This window comes from Tachyglossus aculeatus, chromosome 17 (assembly GCF_015852505.1).
Source record: "Tachyglossus aculeatus isolate mTacAcu1 chromosome 17, mTacAcu1.pri, whole genome shotgun sequence".
NCBI lineage: Eukaryota > Metazoa > Chordata > Mammalia > Monotremata > Tachyglossidae > Tachyglossus > Tachyglossus aculeatus.
Genome location: NC_052082.1, coordinates 10,457,504 through 10,477,885, shown reverse-complemented (window position 1 = coordinate 10,477,885; position 20,382 = coordinate 10,457,504). Strand labels below are relative to the sequence as shown.

The 20,382-nt window shown below is 46.0% G+C and overlaps 1 protein-coding gene across 5 annotated transcripts in view; it reads right to left on the bottom strand.

Moving 5' to 3' along the window:
- The window catches only part of USO1 (USO1 vesicle transport factor), an 84,714-nt gene that overhangs the window by 33,699 nt on the left and 30,633 nt on the right, over nucleotides 1-20,382 (bottom strand). For 3 of the 5 annotated variants that reach the window (XM_038758975.1, XM_038758974.1, XM_038758973.1), the window contains 4 exons: nucleotides 16,712-16,800; nucleotides 10,079-10,233; nucleotides 7,470-7,681; nucleotides 3,112-3,132 (listed from right to left, as the gene is read on the bottom strand). In XM_038758975.1, coding sequence (XP_038614903.1) covers nucleotides 3,112-3,132; nucleotides 7,470-7,681; nucleotides 10,079-10,233; nucleotides 16,712-16,800 — 477 coding nt within the window. The remainder of the gene's footprint in view (nucleotides 1-3,111; nucleotides 3,133-7,469; nucleotides 7,682-10,078; nucleotides 10,234-16,711; nucleotides 16,801-20,382) is intronic. The other 2 variants (XM_038758976.1, XM_038758977.1) reach the window with 1 other exon arrangement.

Sequence of the window (20,382 nt, the reverse complement as noted above, 5' to 3'; positions counted from 1 at the left end):
GCACCGTTCTAAGCAGAATGAAAACAAAAAGACTATACGCAGACACGTTTCCCGGACGGCTCATTTCACCTGAACTGCCGTCATCGGGAAACCGTGGACCGGGAGAAGGGGCAGGCCGGGAGGCGGGGGAAGGAGATGGAAGGTTTTCCTGAAAAAGTGATTTCTCTGAGATTCTCTGGCCAACTGCCTCCCGGGGGGAAAAATCTGAGGGCATCTTTCAACATATCCTCTCAAATGACACATTTCAAACTCCTCGAATTCCCGCCTGGGGACCCTTTCTCAGTGCTTAGTATAGTGCGAGGCACTCAGTAAGCGCTTAATACTCTTATTACTATCATCAATCGTATTTATTGAGCGCTTACTATGTGCAGAGCACTGTACTAAGCGCTTGGGAAGTACAAACTGGCAACATATAGAGACGGTCCCTACCCAACAGTGGGCTCACAGTCTAAAAGGGGGAGACAGAGAACAAAACCAAACATACTAACAAAATAAAATAAATAGGATAGATATGTACAAGTAAAATAAATAAATAATAATAAATAAATAGAGTAATAAATATGTACAAACATATATACATATATACTATATAATATATATACATATATTACTACTGGTAGAAAGTCACCCGGCCTTTTGGGGAAGCCCACGGCAGGCCCAGGACCCGCAATCTTTATGGCCCTCAAAATGCCTCTTTCATAAAACTTTCCTCGGTGTCTCATACTTGCTAATTATAAAATCCGTTCTGATCCCCCTCCCCACTCCCACCAAATCAATCTTGAGATGAGGCTCAACTAAGCTTATTCCTATTCATTTGAGGACCTGGATTCTTTTTTTATGGTATTTGTTAAGCACTTTTTTTTTAATGGCACTTATTAAGCGCTTACAATGTGCCAAGCACTGTTCTAAGCGCTGGGGAGGTTACAAGGTGATCAGGTTGTCCCACATGGGGCTCCCAGTCTTCATCCCCATTGTACAGATGAGGGAACTGAGGCCCAGAGAAGTGATGTGACTTGCCCAAAGCCACACGGCTGACAAGTGGTGGAGCCGGAATTTGAACCCGTGACCTCGGACTCCAAAGCCCGGGCTCTTTCCCCTGAGCCACGCCGCTTCTCTGCATCTAAACCAGCCGCTTAGTACCGTGCTTGGCAAGAAGTATGTGCTTAAATGAAGCAGCGTGGCTCAGTGGAAAAAGCCCGGGTTTTGGAGTCAGAGGGCGTGGGTTCGAATTCCGGCTCCACCACAAGTCTGCTGTGTGACCTTGGGCAAGTCACTTAACTTCTCTGAGCCTCAGTTACCTCATCTGTAAAAATGGGGATTAAGACTGTGAGCCCTACGTGGGGCAACTTGATCGCATTGTATCCCCCCAGCGCTTAGAACAGTGCTTTGCACGTAGTAAGCGCTTAACAAATGCCATGATTATTATTATTATTAAATGCCACAATTATTATGATGATCATGCCTAATATAAACTAATCCAAGCCACTGGAAATATCTTTTTTCTTAACTTATATAGGGCCAAGAAAAAAAAAATCCGGACGAGATTTTACGTACACTGCATTTTGTGAGCACAGCTAGCTAGACAATTATTACAAATTTAGTGATATGCCACTTGGAGATTTCCTGTGAAAATAGGCTACCCTCCACAGATTTTCCTTTATTCCGAAGATGTTTTCCCCCCCTTCCAGCACTCCCGCGTCTTTTGAAAGCTTGGCATTTGTGCCTAATTGGACTTTTAAATAGCAAACAGTTTTCCTCCGTGTCCCCACACCTAATTCATCTGATCAGCTCAAGAAGCTAACTTTTAAAAGATCCCCTCTTCTCACCAAAAGCCATCACTGTTCTCCATTAAAACTTTCTGCGGAAAACACGCTTTCCAGTGACGAGCGGAGGCCAATGCTGGCAACTTGGTTGCCATTAGCAGGGTTCACCGTAACGCCTCAGCTCAGAAGCTCATAGACTTTCATCGGATTTAACAAGATGATGATAATAATAATAATAATAGCATTTATTAAGCGCTTACTCTGTGCAAAGCACTGTTCTAAGCGCTGGGGAGGTTACAAAGTGGTCAGGTTGCCCCACGTGGGGCTCACAATCTTCATCCCCATTTTCCAGGGGAGGTCACTGAGGCCCAGAGAAGTGACTCGCCCAAGGCCACACAGCTGGCAGTTGGCGGAGCCGGGATTTGAACCCACGACCTCTGACTCCAAAGCGCGGGCTCTTTCCACCGAGCCACGCTGCTTCCTGATAGCAGAGCCAAAGACCCGTCCGTAATTCCTGGTCTCCCCTCTTCCTGTCCAGAAGCAGGGTGGTCTAGTGGATGCAGCCCGGGGCCTGGGAGTTGGAAGGAACTGGGTTCTAATCCCGACTCTGCCACTGTGAGACCTTGGGAAAGTCACTTCGCCTCTCTGTAAAATGGGGATTAACACTGTGGTCAGCTTGGATCTACCCCAGTACTTAGCACAGTGCCTGGCTCATAGTAAGCCCTTTAACCTTACAAATACAAAAAAAAAAACCCTAAATTTACAGAAACTCTCTTCTTTCGTGAGTTTTATCTCCCGAACAAACCCGGGAGTGCAAAACCAAAACACCAAGAGTTGTACTTACGATGACTCCGCCGGCGTATTTAGGCTGACCGTGGCCCTCAGCCCAGTCATTCATTCATTCAATCGTATTTATTGAGCGCTCACTGTGTGCAGAGCACTGGACTAAGCGCTTTAATACTGATGTGCTGATCAACCAAAGGTTTTACTCCTTAATTAAACTGCGCTTATTAAAAAGAGAAAAACAGGAGAAGGGCGGGGGAAAGCTTCAACTCAAGTTCAGGAATTAATCTGCAGGACCCCAGAGAGAAATACCAGTAGAGTTAAGAACCTCACCCCGACACGTTCTAGTAACATCGTTAACAGTTCCGTAAATCCAAAGAAGGAAACCGAGAGAGCTACTCGAGGGGGGAATAAATAAACTTTCGGGCACATGGAAGTTGTGAGTAGGAGGTTAAGTGGAACGAGCAGTTAAAAAACCAAAAACCAAAAATCAGCCGAACCCCAGGCGACAGAGAAGCCCTCCTGGTGAGGAGGAGGAGGCCGAGCTGTGCCAAGAGATACGTACCCGTCTGTCGATCTTATCGCCCTGTGGATCACACATTGAGAAAATTCACAGATTATTTTCTTCGTTAACTTTCCATTAAACCCTATTTCCCCGGGATCGATGGAGGGTAGCTGCTGAGCGCTCACTGTGTGCGGAGCTCTGGACTAAGCGGGGTTGGAAGGCACGAGCCCGTCCTCCGGAGACGCGGTGTGGTCTTGTGAGCCGGGGGGCCTGGGTTCTGATCCCGGCTCTGCCGCTGGCTTGCTGTGGGACCTCAGGCAAAGCACTCACCTTCTCTGGGCTTCAGGAACCTCAGTTGTAAAAGAGGGGCTCGATACCTGTTCTCCCCCCCTACTTGGAACGTGAGCCCCGTGATGGGCAGGGATGGTGGCCCACCTGATTAACTTCTATTTAACTTCCAGAGAAGCAGCGTGGCTCAGGGGAAAGAGCCCGGGGTTGGGAGTCGGAGGTCATGGGTTCAAATCCCTGCTCTGCCAACTGTCAGCTGTGTGACTTTGGGCAAGCCACTTCACTTCTCTGGGCCTCAGTTACCTCATCTGTAAAATGGGGATTAAGACTGTGAGCCCCCTGTCGGACAACCTGATCACTTTGTAACCTCCCCAGCGCTTAGAACAGTGCTTTGCACATAGTAAGCGCTTAATAAATGCCATCATTATTATTATTATTATTCTCTGGGCCTCAGTTCCCTCATCTAGAAAATGGGGATGAAGACAGTGACCCCCCCACCGTGGGACAACCTGATCACCCTGTAACCACCCCAGCGCTTAGAACAGTGCTTTGCACATAGTAAGCGCTTAATAAATGCCATCATTATTATTATTATTTACCCCGGCGCTTACAACAGTGCTTGACACACAGTAAGGCGCTTTACAAATGACATAATTTTTTCAAAAAGGAAGCCCACCACACAAAAAAGAAATATCAGCGTGGCTTAGTGGCTTGGGAGTCAGAGGTTGTGGGTTCTAATCCCGGCTCTGCCACTTATCAGCGTGGCTTAGTGGCTTGGGAGGCAGAGGTCGTGGGTTCTAATCCCAGCTCTGCCACTTATCAGCTGTGTGACTTTGGGCAAATCACTTGACTTCTCTGTTCCCTCATCTCTAAAATGGGGATGAAGACTATGAGCCCCACGTGGGACAGCCTGAAAACCTGGTATCCACCCTAGTGCTTAGAACGGCGCTTGGCACATAATAAGCGCTTAACAAATACCATAATTATAATTATTATTAAATGCCCTTGCATATTTTTCTCTTTGGTGGCTTTTAACTATTGTGTTCCCACATGGGTCTATTTTTCAAGGCCGGGGCAATTTCGAGATGCTACTTGAACACTACTTTTCCTGGAGTGCCTGTTTAAAGTGAAAATGGAATCAGCCCCAAGATCTCTCATTCCCGAGCAATTCTAATTCCTGCTTTTAAGACCAGAATCACCATCAATCGTATTTACTGAGCGCTTACTGTGTGCAGAGCACTGTACTAAGCGCTTGGGAAGTACAAGTACAGAATGCGGTGAGCATGGTGAGACGGTGTTCCCCCTTGGCCAAATCCCTGCTGAAGAGATGACAACGTAATGGGTGCCGACCGACAAAATGGGGCTGGCGCATACTTCACTTGTTCTATTTAAATAGAGAAAGGCGGGGTGATGTGTGGGTACAAAGCCACCTTGCTTGGTTCAGCTCGAGAATGCTTAAACGGAGAGGTGAAAAATAACCTGCCTCACCCAAGTGTCAAATGACATCTGACTGACTGCCTTGCTTTTCCAGCTGGTTTTTGATCCTCTATTCGTAAACACCCACGGGTGATATGCCGGAAAACCTGGCGTATAGAGGCGTCGTCTGAATCCATAAATCTAAAGGAATATGAGATTACGCCGGCAGTATGAGAGCTCCCTCGATCCCGTCTACCTCGCCGCCAACCTCTCGCCCACGTCCCGCCTCTGGCCTGGAACGCCCTCCTTCCCCAAATCTGACAGACAATGACCCTCTCCCGAGGACGCACCTCCTCCGAGAGGCCTTCCCTGACTAAGCCCCACTTTTCCTCCTATCCCACTCCCTTCTGCGCCGCCCCGACTCGCTCCCTCTGTTCAGCAACCCCCTCCCGGCCCCCAAGCACGGACATCCGGATCTGTACGTTATTTATTTAAAGTCTGTCTCCCCCTCAAGACTGAGGGCTTGTTGTGGGCAGGGAACGTGTCTGTTTATTGTTTTGGACTCTCCCAAGCACTTAGTACAGTGCTCCGCACGCACTGACTGAATGAATAAGGTGGGCCCCAGTACATTTTCTCTCACTCCTATTAATAATAATAATAATAATAATAATAATGGTGGCATTTATTAAGCGCTTACTATGTGCAAAGCACTGTTCTAAGCGCTGGGGAGGTTACAAGGTGATCAGGTTGTCCCGTGGGGGGCTCACAGTCTTAATCCCCATTTTACAGGTGAGGTAACTGAGGCTCAGAGAAGTGAAGTGACTTGCCCAAAGTCACACAGCTAACAGTTGGCGGAGCCGGAATTTGAACCCATGACCTTTGACTCCGAAGCCCGTGCTCTTTCCATTGAGCCACGCTGCTTAAGGCATAAGGCAACAGCAGCTCTATTGAGAGCTCACCTCTTCCAGGAGGCCTTCCCAGACTGAGCCCCTTTTTCCTCTCCTCCTCCCCATCCCCCCGGCCCTTCCTCCTTCCACCCCATCTGTATATACGTTTGTACAGATTTACTATTCTATTCTATACTACCTTCTAGACTGTGAGCCCACTCCTCCTAGACTGTGAGCCCACTGTTGGGTAGGGACTGTCTCTATATTTTGCCAACTTGGACTTCCCAAGCGCTTAGTACAGTGCTCTGCACACAGTAAGTGCTCAATAAACATGATTGATTGATATTTATTTTCTTAATGATGTGCATCCAGCTCTATTTCTATTTATTCTGACGACTTGACACCTGTCCACACGTTTTGTTTTGTTGTCTGTCTCCCCCTTCTAGACTGTGAGCCCGTTGTTGGGTAGGGACCGTCGCTATACGTTGCCGACCGAGCCCCCTTTTTCCTCTCCTCCTCCCCATCCCCCCTGCCCTTCCTCCTTCCACCCCATCTGTATATATGTTTGTACAGATTTATTACTCTATTTTACTTGTACGTATTTACTATTCTATTTATTTTGTTAATGATGTGCATCCAGCTTTATTTCTATTTATTCTGAAGACTTGACACCTGTCCACACATTTTGTTTTGTTGTTTGTCTCCCCCTTCTAGACTGTGAGCCCGTTGTTGGGTAGGGACCGTCGCTATACGTTACCGACTGAGCCCCCTTTTTCCTCTCCTCCTCCCCATCCCCCCCCGCCCTTCCTCCTTCCACCCCACCTGTATGTTTGTACAGATTTATTAACTCTATTTTACTTGTACGTATTTACTATTCTATTTATTTTGTTAATGACGTGAATCCAGCTTTATTTTTATTTATTCTGGGGACTTGACACCCGCCCACGTTTTGTCTTGTAGTCTGTCTCCCCCTTCTAGACTGTGAGCCGTTGTCGGGTAGGGGCTGTCGCTATACGTTGCCGACTTGTGCTTCCCAAGCGCTTAGTCCAGCGCTCGGCACACAGTAGGCGCTCAACAAATACGACTGAATGACTGAAGCAGAGAAGCAGCAGGGCTCAGTGGAAAGAGCCCGGGCTTTGAAGTCAGAGGTCACGGGTTCAAATCCCGGCTCTGCCAGTTGCCAGCTGGGTGACTTTGGGCCAGTCACGTCACTTCTCTGGGCCTCAGTTCCCTCATCAGTCAAATGGGGGTGAAGACTGTGAGCCCCCCGTGGGACAACCTGATCACCTTGTAACCTCCCCCACGCTTAGAACAGTGCTTTGCACAGAGTAAGCGCTTAATAGATGCTATCCTTATTATTATTATTGAATAAGGTGGGCCCCGGTACATTCTCTCTGGACGGCCGCGTACGTTTCCAGAGACCGGCCGAACGTCCACACTGACCCCCCAAATCTCCTCCTTCCTCCCCGCGCTTAGAACAGTGCTTTGCACAGAGTAAGCGCTTAATAAATGCTATCCTTATTATTATTATTGAATGAGGTGGGCCCCGGTACATTCTCTCTGGACGGCCGCGTACGTTTCCAGAGACCGGCCGAACGTCCACACTGACCCCCCAAATCTCCTCCTTCCTCCCCGCGCTTAGAACAGTGCTTTGCACAGAGTAAGCGCTTAATAGATGCTATCCTTATTATTATTATTGAATAAGGTGGGCCCCGGTACATTCTCTCCGGACGGCCGCGTACGTTTCCAGAGACCGGCCGAACGTCCACAATGACCCCCCAAATTTCCTCCTTCCTCTCCCGGGCAAGGAGGCAGGGAATACTCTACCTGAGAGAGAATATTGGTGCATTGCTGCAGCAGAGTGACCGGCGGGTTGCCTATGTTGGTGGCCAACTGGACTCGCAGTAGTTGCTCTTTTTGAGTCGAGTTTCCTTGCAGGGCGTGGGCCAGGGCCACGGAAGCGCACCAGTTGGAGAGCGAATCCGTGGAAAAGAGACCTCCGCACAACAGCTGGCCCGCCGAGACGGAATTCCCTGTGGCTACAAAAACGGTTAGTAGCGGTTAGAGCAATAATAATAATGATGATGGTGGCATTTGTGAAGCCCTTACCGTGTGCGGAGCGCTGTTCTAAGCGCTGGGAAGGATACAAGGCGATCAATCAATCAATCAATCGCATTTATTGAGCGCTTACTGGGTGCAGAGCACTGGACGAAGCGCTTGGGAAGTCCAAGTTGGCAACATCTAGGGACGGTCCCTACCCAACAGCGGGCTCACAGTCTAGAAGGGGGAGACAGATGACAAAACCAAACATATTAACAAAATAAAATAAATAGAATAGATATGTACAAGAAAAATAAACAGAGTAATAAATATGTACAAACATATATACAGGTGATCCCACGTGGGGCTCACAGACTTCATCCCCACTGTATAGATGAGGGAACTGAGGCCCAGAGAATAATAATAATAATGAGATTTATTAAGCGCTTACTATGTGCAAAGCACTGTTCTAAGCACTGGGGAGGATACAAGGTGTTCAGGTTGTCCCACGTGGGGCTCACGGTGTTCATCCCCGTTGTACAGATGAGGGAACTGAGGCCCAGAGAATAATAATAATAATGATAATGGCATTTATTAAGCGCTTACCATGTGCAAAGCACTGTTCTAAGCACTGGGGAGGATACAAGGTGATCAGCTTGTCCCACGGGGGGGGCTCACAGTCTTCATCCCCACTGTACAGATGAGGGAACCGAGGCCCAGAGAATAATAATAATAATAATAATAATAATAATGGCATTTATTAAGCGCTTACCATGTGCAAAGCGCTGTTCTAAGCGCTGGGGAGGATACAAGGTGATCAGGTTGTCCCACGGGGGGCTCACAGTCTTCATCCCCATTTTACAGATGAGGTCACTGAGGCCCAGAGAAGTGACGTGACTTGCTCAAAGTCACACAGCTGACAAGCGGGCCTTCCCAGACTGAGCCCCCTCTTTTCCTCTCCTCCTCCCCTCCCCATCACCCTACCCCACAGCACTTGTATATATTTGTACATATTTATTACTCTGTTTTATCTGTACATACTCTATTACTCGACTGATTTTACTAATGATGTGTATGGGACAGGGACCATGTCCAACATAATTAGCTTATATTCAATCGTATTTCATTCATTCATTCAATCGTATTTATTGAGCGCTTACTGTGTGCAGAGCACTGGACGAAGCGCTTGGGAAGTCCAAGTTGGCAACATATAGGGACGGTCCCTACCCAACAGTGGGCTCACAGTCTACAGAGAAGCAGCGTGGCTCAGTGGAAAGAGCCCGGGCTCTGGAGTCAGAGGTCGTGGGTTCGAATCCCAGCTCCGCCACATGTCTGCTGGGTGACCTGGGGCAAGTCACTTCACTTCTCGGAGCCTCAGTGACCTCATCTGTAAAATGGGGATGATGACTGTGAGCCCCCCCCCCGGGACAACCTGATCACCTTGTATCCTCCCCAGCGCTTAGAACAGTGCTTTGCACATAGTAAGCGCTTAACAAATACCAACATTATTATTATTATGATGACAAGGCTTATATCTACCCCAGCGCTTGGAAGCATGCTAAAGTCATAGCACGAGCCCAAAGAGACAAGAAGGTGCGCTTCATTCTGGTGAACCCATGTCCCTTTCCACATTATGTATACATATATATATACATATACACATATATACACATACATATACATATATGTATATATGTTTGTACATATTTATTACTCTATTTATTTATTTTACTTGTACATACCTATTCTATTTATTTTATTTTGTTAGTATGTTTGGTTTTGTTCTCTGTCTCCCCCCCTTTTAGACTGTTAGCCCACTGCTGGGTAGGGACTGTCTCTCTATGTGCCAACTTGGACTTCCCAAGCGCTTAGTCCAGTGCTCTGCATCATCATCATCAATCGTATTTATTGAGCGCTTACTATGTGCAGAGCACTGTACTTTGGCAACATATAGAGACAGTCCCTACCCAACAGTGGGCTCACAGTCTAAAAGGGGGAGAAAGAGAACCAAACCAAACATACTAACAAAATAAAATAAATAGGATAGGTACAAGTGAAATAAATAGAGTAATAAATATGTACAAACATATATACATATGCACACCATAAGCGCTCAATAAATACGACTGATTGATTGATTACGTTGAACGGCGGGGCTCGGGGGGTTTCGAGCAATAATACCATTTCCGACGCTGTCAAAATACCAGCCGATAAACTACGACTGTGAGCCCCCCGTGGGACAACCTGATCAGCTTGTAACCTCCCCAGCGCTTAGAACAGTGCTTTGCACGTAGTAAGCGCTTAATAAACGCCATCATTATTATTATTATTATTACAACCACAACAGCCGGCGACAGGCGGGCCCTTCCCGGTGGAGGCGAAGAGCGGCCGCTTACCGTCGATGGTGGACGGCAGGAGGGTGGCGACGATTTCTCCTTGTCCTTTTTGGTTTTTATAGAGGAAACACTGGAAACAGTAGAGAACGGCACAGCGCAGCACGAACGGCTGCCTCTCGTTAACCATGGACATCAGGAGCACGACGATCGCCGGCCTGGGATGGCGGGGATTTCGAAGGGGAAAAAAAAAATAAAGAATCAGACGCGCGGAGAATCATCATCATCATCAATCGTATTTATTGAGCGCTTACTGTATGCAGAGCACTGTACTATCAATCAATCAATCAATCGTATTTATTGAGCGCTTACTATGTGCAGAGCACTGTACTAAGCGCTTGGGAAGTACAAATTGGCATCACATAGAGACAGTCCCTACCCAACAGTGGGCTCACAGTCTAAAAGGGGGAGACAGACAACAGAACCAAACATACCAACAAAACAAAATAAATAGGATAGATATGTACAAGTAAAATAAATAAATAAATAGAGTAATAAATATGTACAACCATATATACATATATACAGGTGCTGTGGGGAAGGGAAGGAGGTAAGACGGGGGGATGGAGAGGGGGACGAGGGGGAGAGGAAAGAAGGGGCTCAGTCTGGGAAGGCCTCCTGGAGGAGGTGAGCTCTCAGGAAGAGAGCTGGTTTGGCGGATGGGCAGAGGGAGGCCATTCCAGGCCCGGGGGAGGACGTGGGCCGGGGGTCGATGGCGGGACAGGCGAGAGCGAGGTACAGTGAGGAGATTAGCGGTGGAGGAGCGGAGGGTGCGGGCTGGGCTGGAGAAGGAGAGAAGGGAGGTGAGGTAGGAGGGGGCCAGGGGATGGACAGCCTTGAAGCCCAGGGTGAGGAGTTTCTGCCTGATGCGCAGATTGATCGGTAGCCATTGGAGGTTTTTGAGGAGGGGAGTAATATGTCCAGAGCGTTTCTGGACAAAGATAATCCGGGCAGCAGCATGGAGTATGGATTGAAGTGGAGAGAGACACGAGGATGGGAGATCAGAGAGAAGGCTAGTGCAGTAGTCCGTACTAGCCGGGTGCCAGGTACGCTGGGCCTGAAGCTGGAGTTTCGGGGCTGGTAGGGGGTTGGAAAATAGGTCTCGGGGCCCTTTGGGACGGGGCTCCGAAAAATCCACTCGCTTTTCGAGGTTGAATTAAAATCTGAGGTAACGACCGCTCCCTACCTTCCATCGCTATTGACTGGGCTTCTGTCAATATTCTGTCAATATTGGAGAAGCAGCGTGGCTCAGTGGGAAGAGCCCGGGCTTTGGAGTCAGAGGTCGTGGGTTTGAATCCCGGCTCTGCCACATAATAATAATGATAATAATAATAATAATGTTGGCATTTGTACTTCCCAAGCACTTAGTACAGTGCTCTGCACATAGTAAGCGCTCAATAAATACGATTGATGATGATTTGTTAAGCGCTTACTATGTGCAAAGCACTGTTCTAAGCGCTGGGGGGGGGATACGAAGTGATCAGGTTGTCCCCCGTGGGGTTCACAGTCTTAATCCCCGTTTTACAGATGAGGGAACTGAGGCTCAGAGAAGCGAAGTGACTTGCCCAAGGTCACACAGCAGATGTGGCGGAGCCAGGATTCAAACCCATGACCTCTGACTCCAAAGCCACTGAGCCACGCTACTTCTCACATGTCTGCTGTGTGACCTTGGGCAAGTCACTTCACTTCTCTGAGCCTCAGTGACCTCATCTGTAAAATGGGGATTAAGACTGTGAGCCCCACGTGGGACAACCTGATCGCTTTGTACCGCCCCCCCCCCCGCCAGCGCTTAGAACAGTGCTTTGCACATAGTAAGCGCTTAACAAATGCCGGCGTTATTATTATTAATATTCCAGGGTGGCCTAATGGGTAGAGCAGGGGCCTGGGATTCCAAAATACCCGGGTTTGAATCCCGGCCCTGCCGCTTGTCAGCTGTGTGACCCTGGGCGAGTCACTTCCCTGCGCCTCGGTTACCTCACCTGTAAAATGGGGGCGAAGACCGTGAGCCCCATGCGGGACGGGGGCTGATTCCAAGCTGATTAGCTTGCATCCGCCCCAGTGCATAGAGTAGTGTTTGACACGTAGTAAGTGCTTAGAAAATACCACCATGATTATTATTTACAGAGAGGCGTGCATTTTAGTAATGTCCATTTCTGATTCCCTAGGGTTATATATAAAGACTCAGTTTTCTTTAATGCTATTTGTCAATAATAATAATGGGATTTATTAAGCGCTTACTATGTGCAGAGCACTGTTCTAAGCGCTGTGGGGCGATACAAGGTGATCAGGTTGCCCCACATGGGCCTCACGGTCTTAATCCCCATTTTCCAGATGAGGGAACTGAGGCACAGGGACGTTAAGTGACTTGCCCAGAGTCACACAGCTGGCAAGTGGCGGAGCCGGGATTTGAACCTACGACCTCTGACTCCAGAGCCTTAATGCTATTTGTTAATAATAATAATAATAATGGAATTTATTAAGCGCTTACTATGTGCAGAGCACTGTTGTAAGCGCTGTGGGGGGATACAAGGTGATCAGGTTGCCCCACATGGGGCTCACGGTCTTAATCCCCATTTTCCAGATGAGGGAACTGAGGCACAGAGACGTTAAGTGACTTGCCCAGAGTCCCACAGCTGACAAGTGGAGGAGCCGGGATTTGAACACACGACCTCTGACTCCAAAGCCTTAATGCTATTTGTTAATAATAATAATAATAATAATAATAATAATAATAATAATAATAATGGAATTTATTAAGTGCTTACTATGTGCAGAGCACTGTTGTAAGCGCTGTGGGGGAATACAAGGTGGTCAGGTTGCCCCACATGGGGCTCACGGTCTTAATCCCCATTTTCCAGATGAAGGAACTGAGGCACAGAGACATTAAGTGACTTGCCCAGAGTCACACAGCTGACAAGCGGCGGAGCCAGAATTTGGACCCACGACCTCTGACTCCAAAGCCTTAATGCTATTTGATAATAATAATAATAATAATGGAATTTATTAAGCGCTTACTATGTGCAGAGCACTGTTTTAAGCGCTGTGGGGGGATACAAAGTGATCAGGTTGCCCCACATGGGGCTCACGGTCTTAATCCCCATTTTCCAGATGAGGGAACTGAGGCACAGAGACGTTAAGTGACTTGCCCAGAGTCACACAGCTGACAAGTGGCGGAGCCGGGATTTGAACCCACGACCTCTGACTCCAAAGCCTTAATGCTATTTGTTAATAATACTAATAATAATGGAATTTATTAAGCGCTTACTATGTGCAGAGCACTGTTCTAAGCGCTGTGGGGGGATACAAGGTGATCAGGTTGCCCCACATGGGGCTCACGGTCTTAATCCCCATTTTCCAGATGAGGGAACTGAGGCCCAGAGACGTTAGGTGACTTGCCCGGAGTCACACAGCTGACAAGTGGCGGAGCCGGGATTTGAACCCACGACCTCTGACTCCAAAGCCTTAATGCTATTTGATAATAATAATAATAATAATGGAATTTATTAAGCGCTTACTATGTGCAGAGCACTGTTTTAAGCGCTGTGGGGGGATACAAAGTGATCAGGTTGCCCCACATGGGGCTCACGGTCTTAATCCCCATTTTCCAGATGAGGGAACTGAGGCCCAGAGACGTTAGGTGACTTGCCCAGAGTCACACAGCTGACAAGTAGAGGAGCCGGGATTTGAACCCACGACCTCTGACTCCAAAGCCTTAATGCTATTTGTTAATAATACTAATAATAATGGAATTTATTAAGCGCTTACTATGTGCAGAGCACTGTTGTAAGCGCTGTGGGGGGATACAAGGTGATCAGGTTGCCCCACATGGGGCTCACAGTCTTAATCCCCATTTTCCAGATGAGGGCACTGAGGCCCAGAGACGTTAGGTGACTTGCCCAGAGTCACACAGCTGACAAGTAGAGGAGCCGGGATTTGAACCCACGACCTCTGACTCCAAAGCCTTAATGCTATTTGTTAATAATAATAATAATAATGGAATTAAGTGCTTACTATGTGCAGAGCACTGTTGTAAGCGCTGTGGGGGGATACAAGGTGATCAAGTTGCCCCACATGGGGCTCACGGTCTTAATCCCCATTTTCCAGATGAGGGAACTGAGGCCCAGAGACATTAAGTGACTTGCCCAGAGTCACACAGCTAAGTGGCGGAGCCGGGATTTGAACCCACGACCTCTGACTCCAGAGCCTTAATGCTATTTGATAATAATAATAATAATAATGGAATTTATTAAGCGCTTACTATGTGCAGAGCACTGTTGTAAGCGCTGTGGGGGGATACAAGGTGATCAGGTTGACCCACATGGGGCTCACGGTCTTAATCCCCATTTTCCAGATGAGGGAACTGAGGCACAGAGACGTTAAGTGACTTGCCCAGCGTCCCACAGCTGACAAGTGGTGGAGCCAGAATTTGGACCCACGACCTCTGACTCAAAAAGCTTTAATGCTATTTGTTAATAATAATAATGGAATTTATTAAGCGCTTACTATGTGCAGAGCACTATTCTAAGCGCTGTGGGGTATACAAGGTGATCAGGTTGCCCCACATGGGGCTCACAGTCTTAATCCCCATTTTCCAGATGACGAAACTGAGGCACAGAGACGTTAAGTGACTTGCCCAGAGTCCCACAGCTGACAAGTGGCGGAGCCGGGATTTGAACCCACGACCTCTGACTCCAAAGCCCGGGCTCTTTCCACTGAGCCACGCTGTTAAGCGTTCACTATGGGCCAGGCACTATACTAAGTGCTGGGGCACATACCAGGTGATGGGGTTGGACACAGTCCCTGTCCCACGTGGGGCTCACAGCCTCAACCCCCATTTTCCAGATGAGGAAACCGAGGCCCAGAGAAATAAAGTGACTTGCCCAAGGTCACACAGAAAACAAGGGACACCCAAACCTGATTTGGGTGACACCCCATCCCCCCGGCCCTACCTCCTTCCCCTCCCCCCAGCACCCGTATATATGTTTGTACGGATTTATTACTCTATTTATTTTACTTATACATATTTACTATTCTATTGATTTTGTTAATGATGTGCATCCAGCTTTACTTCTATTTATTCTGATGACTTGACACCCGTCCACATGTTTCGTTTCGTTGTCCGTCTCCCCTTTCTAGACTGGGAGCCCGTTGTTGGGTAGGGACTGTCTCCGTATGTTGCCGACTTGTACTTCCCAAGCGCTTAGTACACAGGAAGCGCTCAATAAATATGATTGAATGAATGAATGAATGAATGAAAGTGGCGGAGCCAGGATTATAATAATAACAATGGTATTAAGCGCCGACTATGTGTTCTAAGCGCTGATGTTACATACCAGGTAATCAGGATGTCCCACGTGGGGCTCACAGTTTTCATCCCCATTTTACGGATAAGGGAACTGAGGCCCAGAGAAGTGAAGTGACTTGCCCAAGGTCACCCGGCAGACAAGCGGCAGAGCCGGGATTAGAACCCATGACCTCCTGACTCCCAGTCCCGGCTCTATCCACTTCGCCACGCTGCTTCCGATTGATAAATTCATTCAATCGTATTTACTGAGCGCTTACTGTGTGCAGAGCACTGGACTAAGCGCTTGGGAAGTCCAAGTTGGCAACATCTAGAGACGGTCCCTACCCAACAGTGGGCTCACGGTCTAGAAGGGGGAGACACAGAGAACAAAACAAAACATATTAACAGAATAAAATAAATAGAATAAATATGTACAAATAAAATAGAGTAATAAATCTGTACAAACATATATACAGGTGCTGTGGGGAGGGGAAGGAGGTAAGGTGGGGGGGACGGGGAGGGGGAGGATTAAGACCGTGAGCCCCCCCCCGCCCCGGGGGACAACCCGATCACCTTGTAACCTCCCCAGCGCTTAGAACAGTGTTTTGCACATAGTAAGCGCTTAATAAATGGCATCACTATTATTATTAGCCATTATTATTATTATAATTAAAATTACAATTATAATCATTATGTAATTGTATAATATATTATAATACAGTATAATAAGATATTTACATCTAGTGTATTAATTATAATATATTATGATAATCATCATTATTATTATTTCCCTGATCCTACCATGGTGGATTGGAATATATCATATCATGATAATATATCATATCATGATAATATCTCATATCATGATAATATCTCATATCATGATAATATATCATATTATGATAATATATCACATTATGATAATATATCATACTATGATGATATATCATATTATGATGATATATCATATAATGATGATATATCATATAATGATGATATATCATATTATGATGATATATCATATTATGATATATCATATTATGATATATCATATTATGATAATATATCGTATTGTGATATATCATATTATGATAATATATCGTATTGTGATAACATATCATATTGTGATAATATATCATATTATAATAATATATCATGCCATAATATCATATTATAATAATTTAACATATTATAATAATATCATATTTAACATGTCATATTATAATATTATATCACATTATAATATTAAATTTTGATGATATATTTATATCTAGTGTATTAGTTATAATATAATAATTATAATAATATGATAATCATCATTATTATTGTTATTATTATTTCCCCGGTCCTACCGCGGTGGATTGGAAGGTGCGTTGACGGAAGCAAAGTAGTCCTGGTTTACTTGGCAGCCTCGAATGACTTCTGAGACGGTGTTAATAGTCTGCAGGGAGGCAGGGAGAAAAAAAAAAAACGGTCACACGCCAAATGGAAGGACGGCTAAATTCGAGAAAAAAATAAACCAAAACAAAACAAAATTGCTTCCCCAAACCGCAACAACTTGGACCCGAGCGAAAACTGCTAAGAATGCCACTTTTGCAACACGTCCCTAGCAACCGCTCAAATCCCACTGTTAATAATAATAATAATGTTGGTATTTGTTACGCGCTTACTATGTGCAAAGCACTGTTCTAAGCGCTGGGGGGAATACAGGGAGATGAGATTGTCCCACGTGGGGCTCCCAGTCTTAATCTCCATTTTACAGATGAGGGAACTGAGGCACAGAGAAGTTAAGTGACTTGTCCAAGGTCACACAGCAGACATGTGGGGGATGTTGGGTAGGGACCATCTCTATATGTTGCCAGCTTGTACTTCCCAAGCGCTTAGTACAGTGCTCGATAAATACGATTGATTGATTGATTGATTGATCACCCTGTCACCCCCAGGCTGTAGGCTTGTCTGGCGCAGGGTACGTATCTAACAACTCGTTATCCTATGCTCTCCCAAGAGCTTAGTACAGTGTCTGCACACAGTAAGTGCTCAATAGATACCACCGGTTGATTGACTGATCTGGGATGGTGAAAGTCCCCGAGTAATTAAAAAAACCCATTAAGCTTCTCTTTCGGGAAAAGGTGACGGAGCAGATTACGGGATTCTTCAGGTGTGGGATAAAAGGAATTGCCAAAGCTTTGATCCCCCCTCCAAGGGCATGGCTCAGTGGAAAGAGCGCGGGCTTGGGAGTCACAGGTCATGGGTTCGATTCCCGCCTCCCCCACATCAATCAATCAATCATATTTATGGAGCGCTTACTGTGTGCAGAGCACTGTACTAAGCGCCTGGGAAGTCCAAGTTGGCAACATAGAGAGACAGTCCCTACCCAACAGTGGGCTCACAGTCTAAAAAGGGGGAGACAGAGAACAAAACCAAACATACTAACAAAATAAAATAAATAGAATAGATATGTACAAGTAAAATAAATAAATAAATAAATAAATAGAGGAATAAATCTGTACAAACGTATATACACATATACAGGTGCTGTGGGGAAGGGAAGGAGGTAAGACGGGGGGGATGGAGAGGGGGACGAGGGTGAGGGTGCTATGTCTGCTATGTGACCTTGGGCAAGTCACTTCACTTCTCTGTGCCTCAGTTCCCTCATCTGCAAAATGGGGATGAAGACTGTGAGCCCCACATGGGACAACCTTATCTCCTTGTATTCCCCCCAGCGCTTAGAACAGTGCTTTGCACATAGTAAGCGCTTAACAAATACCAACATTATTATTATTATTATTATCAGAGGGGTGGGGGAGAGGAAGAGCACAGCAGTTTGGGGAGAAGGAGGGAAGCCCATTCATTCACTCAATCATATTTATTCATTCATTCAATCGTATTTATTGAGCGCTTATTGTGTGCTCCAGAAGGCCTTCCCAGACTGAGCCCCTTCCTTCCTCTCCCCCTCGTCCTCCTCTCCATCCCCCCATCTTACCTCCTTCCCTTTCCCACAGCACCTGTATATAATGTATATGTTTGTACATATTTATTACTCTATTTATTTATTTATTTTACTTGTGCATATCTATTCTATTTATTTTATTTTGTTAGTATGTTTGGTTTTGTTCTCTGTCTCCCCCTTCTAGACTGTGAGCCCGCTGTTGGGTAGGGACCGTCTCTATACGTCACCGACTTGTACTTCCCAAGCGCTTAGTACAGTGCTTTGCACACAGTAAGAGCTCAATAAATACGATTGATTGATTGATTCACTGACCCAGGGCTTCATCGTGTTTATTTTCGAGTCGACTGGACTCTCATTCCACCTGAAAGGGAACCTGCGATACGGGCTGAAATGGAAATTACAGCAGGAAAGGCGGGATAGCGTCCTTCCTCTCTAAACCGAGTTTTCTGGCGAAACTTCCCATCTGTCAAGGACGCCGTCGCCCCTCTCCGCGGCCCAAAATCCCACCGCTCAATGTCATCCTTTGCCCCTCACTGGCTTTCAGTGAGCCCCCCGTGGGACAACCTGATCACCTCGTAACCTCCCCAGCACTTAGAACAGTGCTTTGCACACAGTAAGCGCTTAATAAATGCCATTATTAATTAAATTATGATTAATAATTACTGATTACCCATCCCCCACCTAACCTCCTTCCCCTCCCCACAGATTATTATTGATTCCCCATCCCCCGCCTCACCTCCTTCCCCTCCCCACAGTACCTGTATATATGTTTGTACAGATTTATTAATCTATTTATTTTATTTGTACGTATTTATTCTATTTATTTTATTTTGTTACTATGTTTTGTTTTGTTCTCTGTCTCCCCCTTCTAGACTGTACGTATTTATTCTATTTATTTTATTTTGCTACTATGTTTTATTTTGTTGTCTGTCTCCCCCTTCTAGACTGTGAGCCCGCTGTTGGGTGGGGACCGTCTCTAGATGTTGTCAACTTGAACTTCCCAAGCGCTTAGTCCTGTGCTCTGCACACAGTAAGTGCTCAATAAATACGATTGAGTGAGTGAATGAATGAATGTTTATTTATTTATTTTACTTGTACATATTTATTCTATTTATTTTATTTTGTTAATATGTTTTGTTTTGTTCTCTGTCTCTCCCTTCTAGACTGTGAGCCCACTGTTGGGTAGGGACCGTCTCTATATGTTACCAACTTGGACTTCCCAAGCGCTTAGTCCAGTGCTCTGCACACAGTAAGCGCTCAATAAATATGATTGAATGAGTGAATGAATATTTATTTATTTATTTTACTTGTACATATTTATTCTATTTATTTTATTTTGTTAATATGTTTTGTTTTGTTGTCTGCCTCCCCCTTCAAGACTGAGCCCGCTGTTGGGTAGGGACCGCCTCTAGATGTTGCCAACATGGACTTCCCAAGTGCTTAGTCCAGTGCTCTGAACACAGTAAGCGCTCAATAAATACGACTGAATGAGTGAATGAATATTTATTTATTTTACTTGTACATATTTATTCTATTTATTTTATTTTGTTAATATGTTTTGTTTTGTTGTCTGTCTCTCCCTTCTAGACTGTGAGCCCGCTGTCGGGTAGGGACCGTCTCTAGATGTTGCCAACTTGGACTTCCCAAGCGCTTAGTCCAGTGCTCTGCACACAGTAAGCGCTCAATAACTATGACTGACTGACTGAATGAATGAATATTTATTTATTTATTTTACTTGTACATGTTTATTTTATTTATTTTATTTTGTTACTGTGTTTTGTTGTCTGTCTCCCCCTTCTAGACTGTGAGCCCGCTGTTGGGTAGGGACCGTCTCTATATGTTGCCAACTTGGACTTCCCAAGTGCTTAGTCCAGTGCTCTGCACACAGTAAGCGCTCAATAAATACGATTGATTGATTGATTGACGGTCTCTAGATGTTTCCAACTTGGACTTCCCAAGCGCTTAGTCCAGTGCTCTGCACACAGTAAGCGCTCAATAAATACGACTGAATGACTGAATAAATGAATGACATTAATTTCAGCGGATTAGTCCTACCCCGGGCCAGGTTTCTCT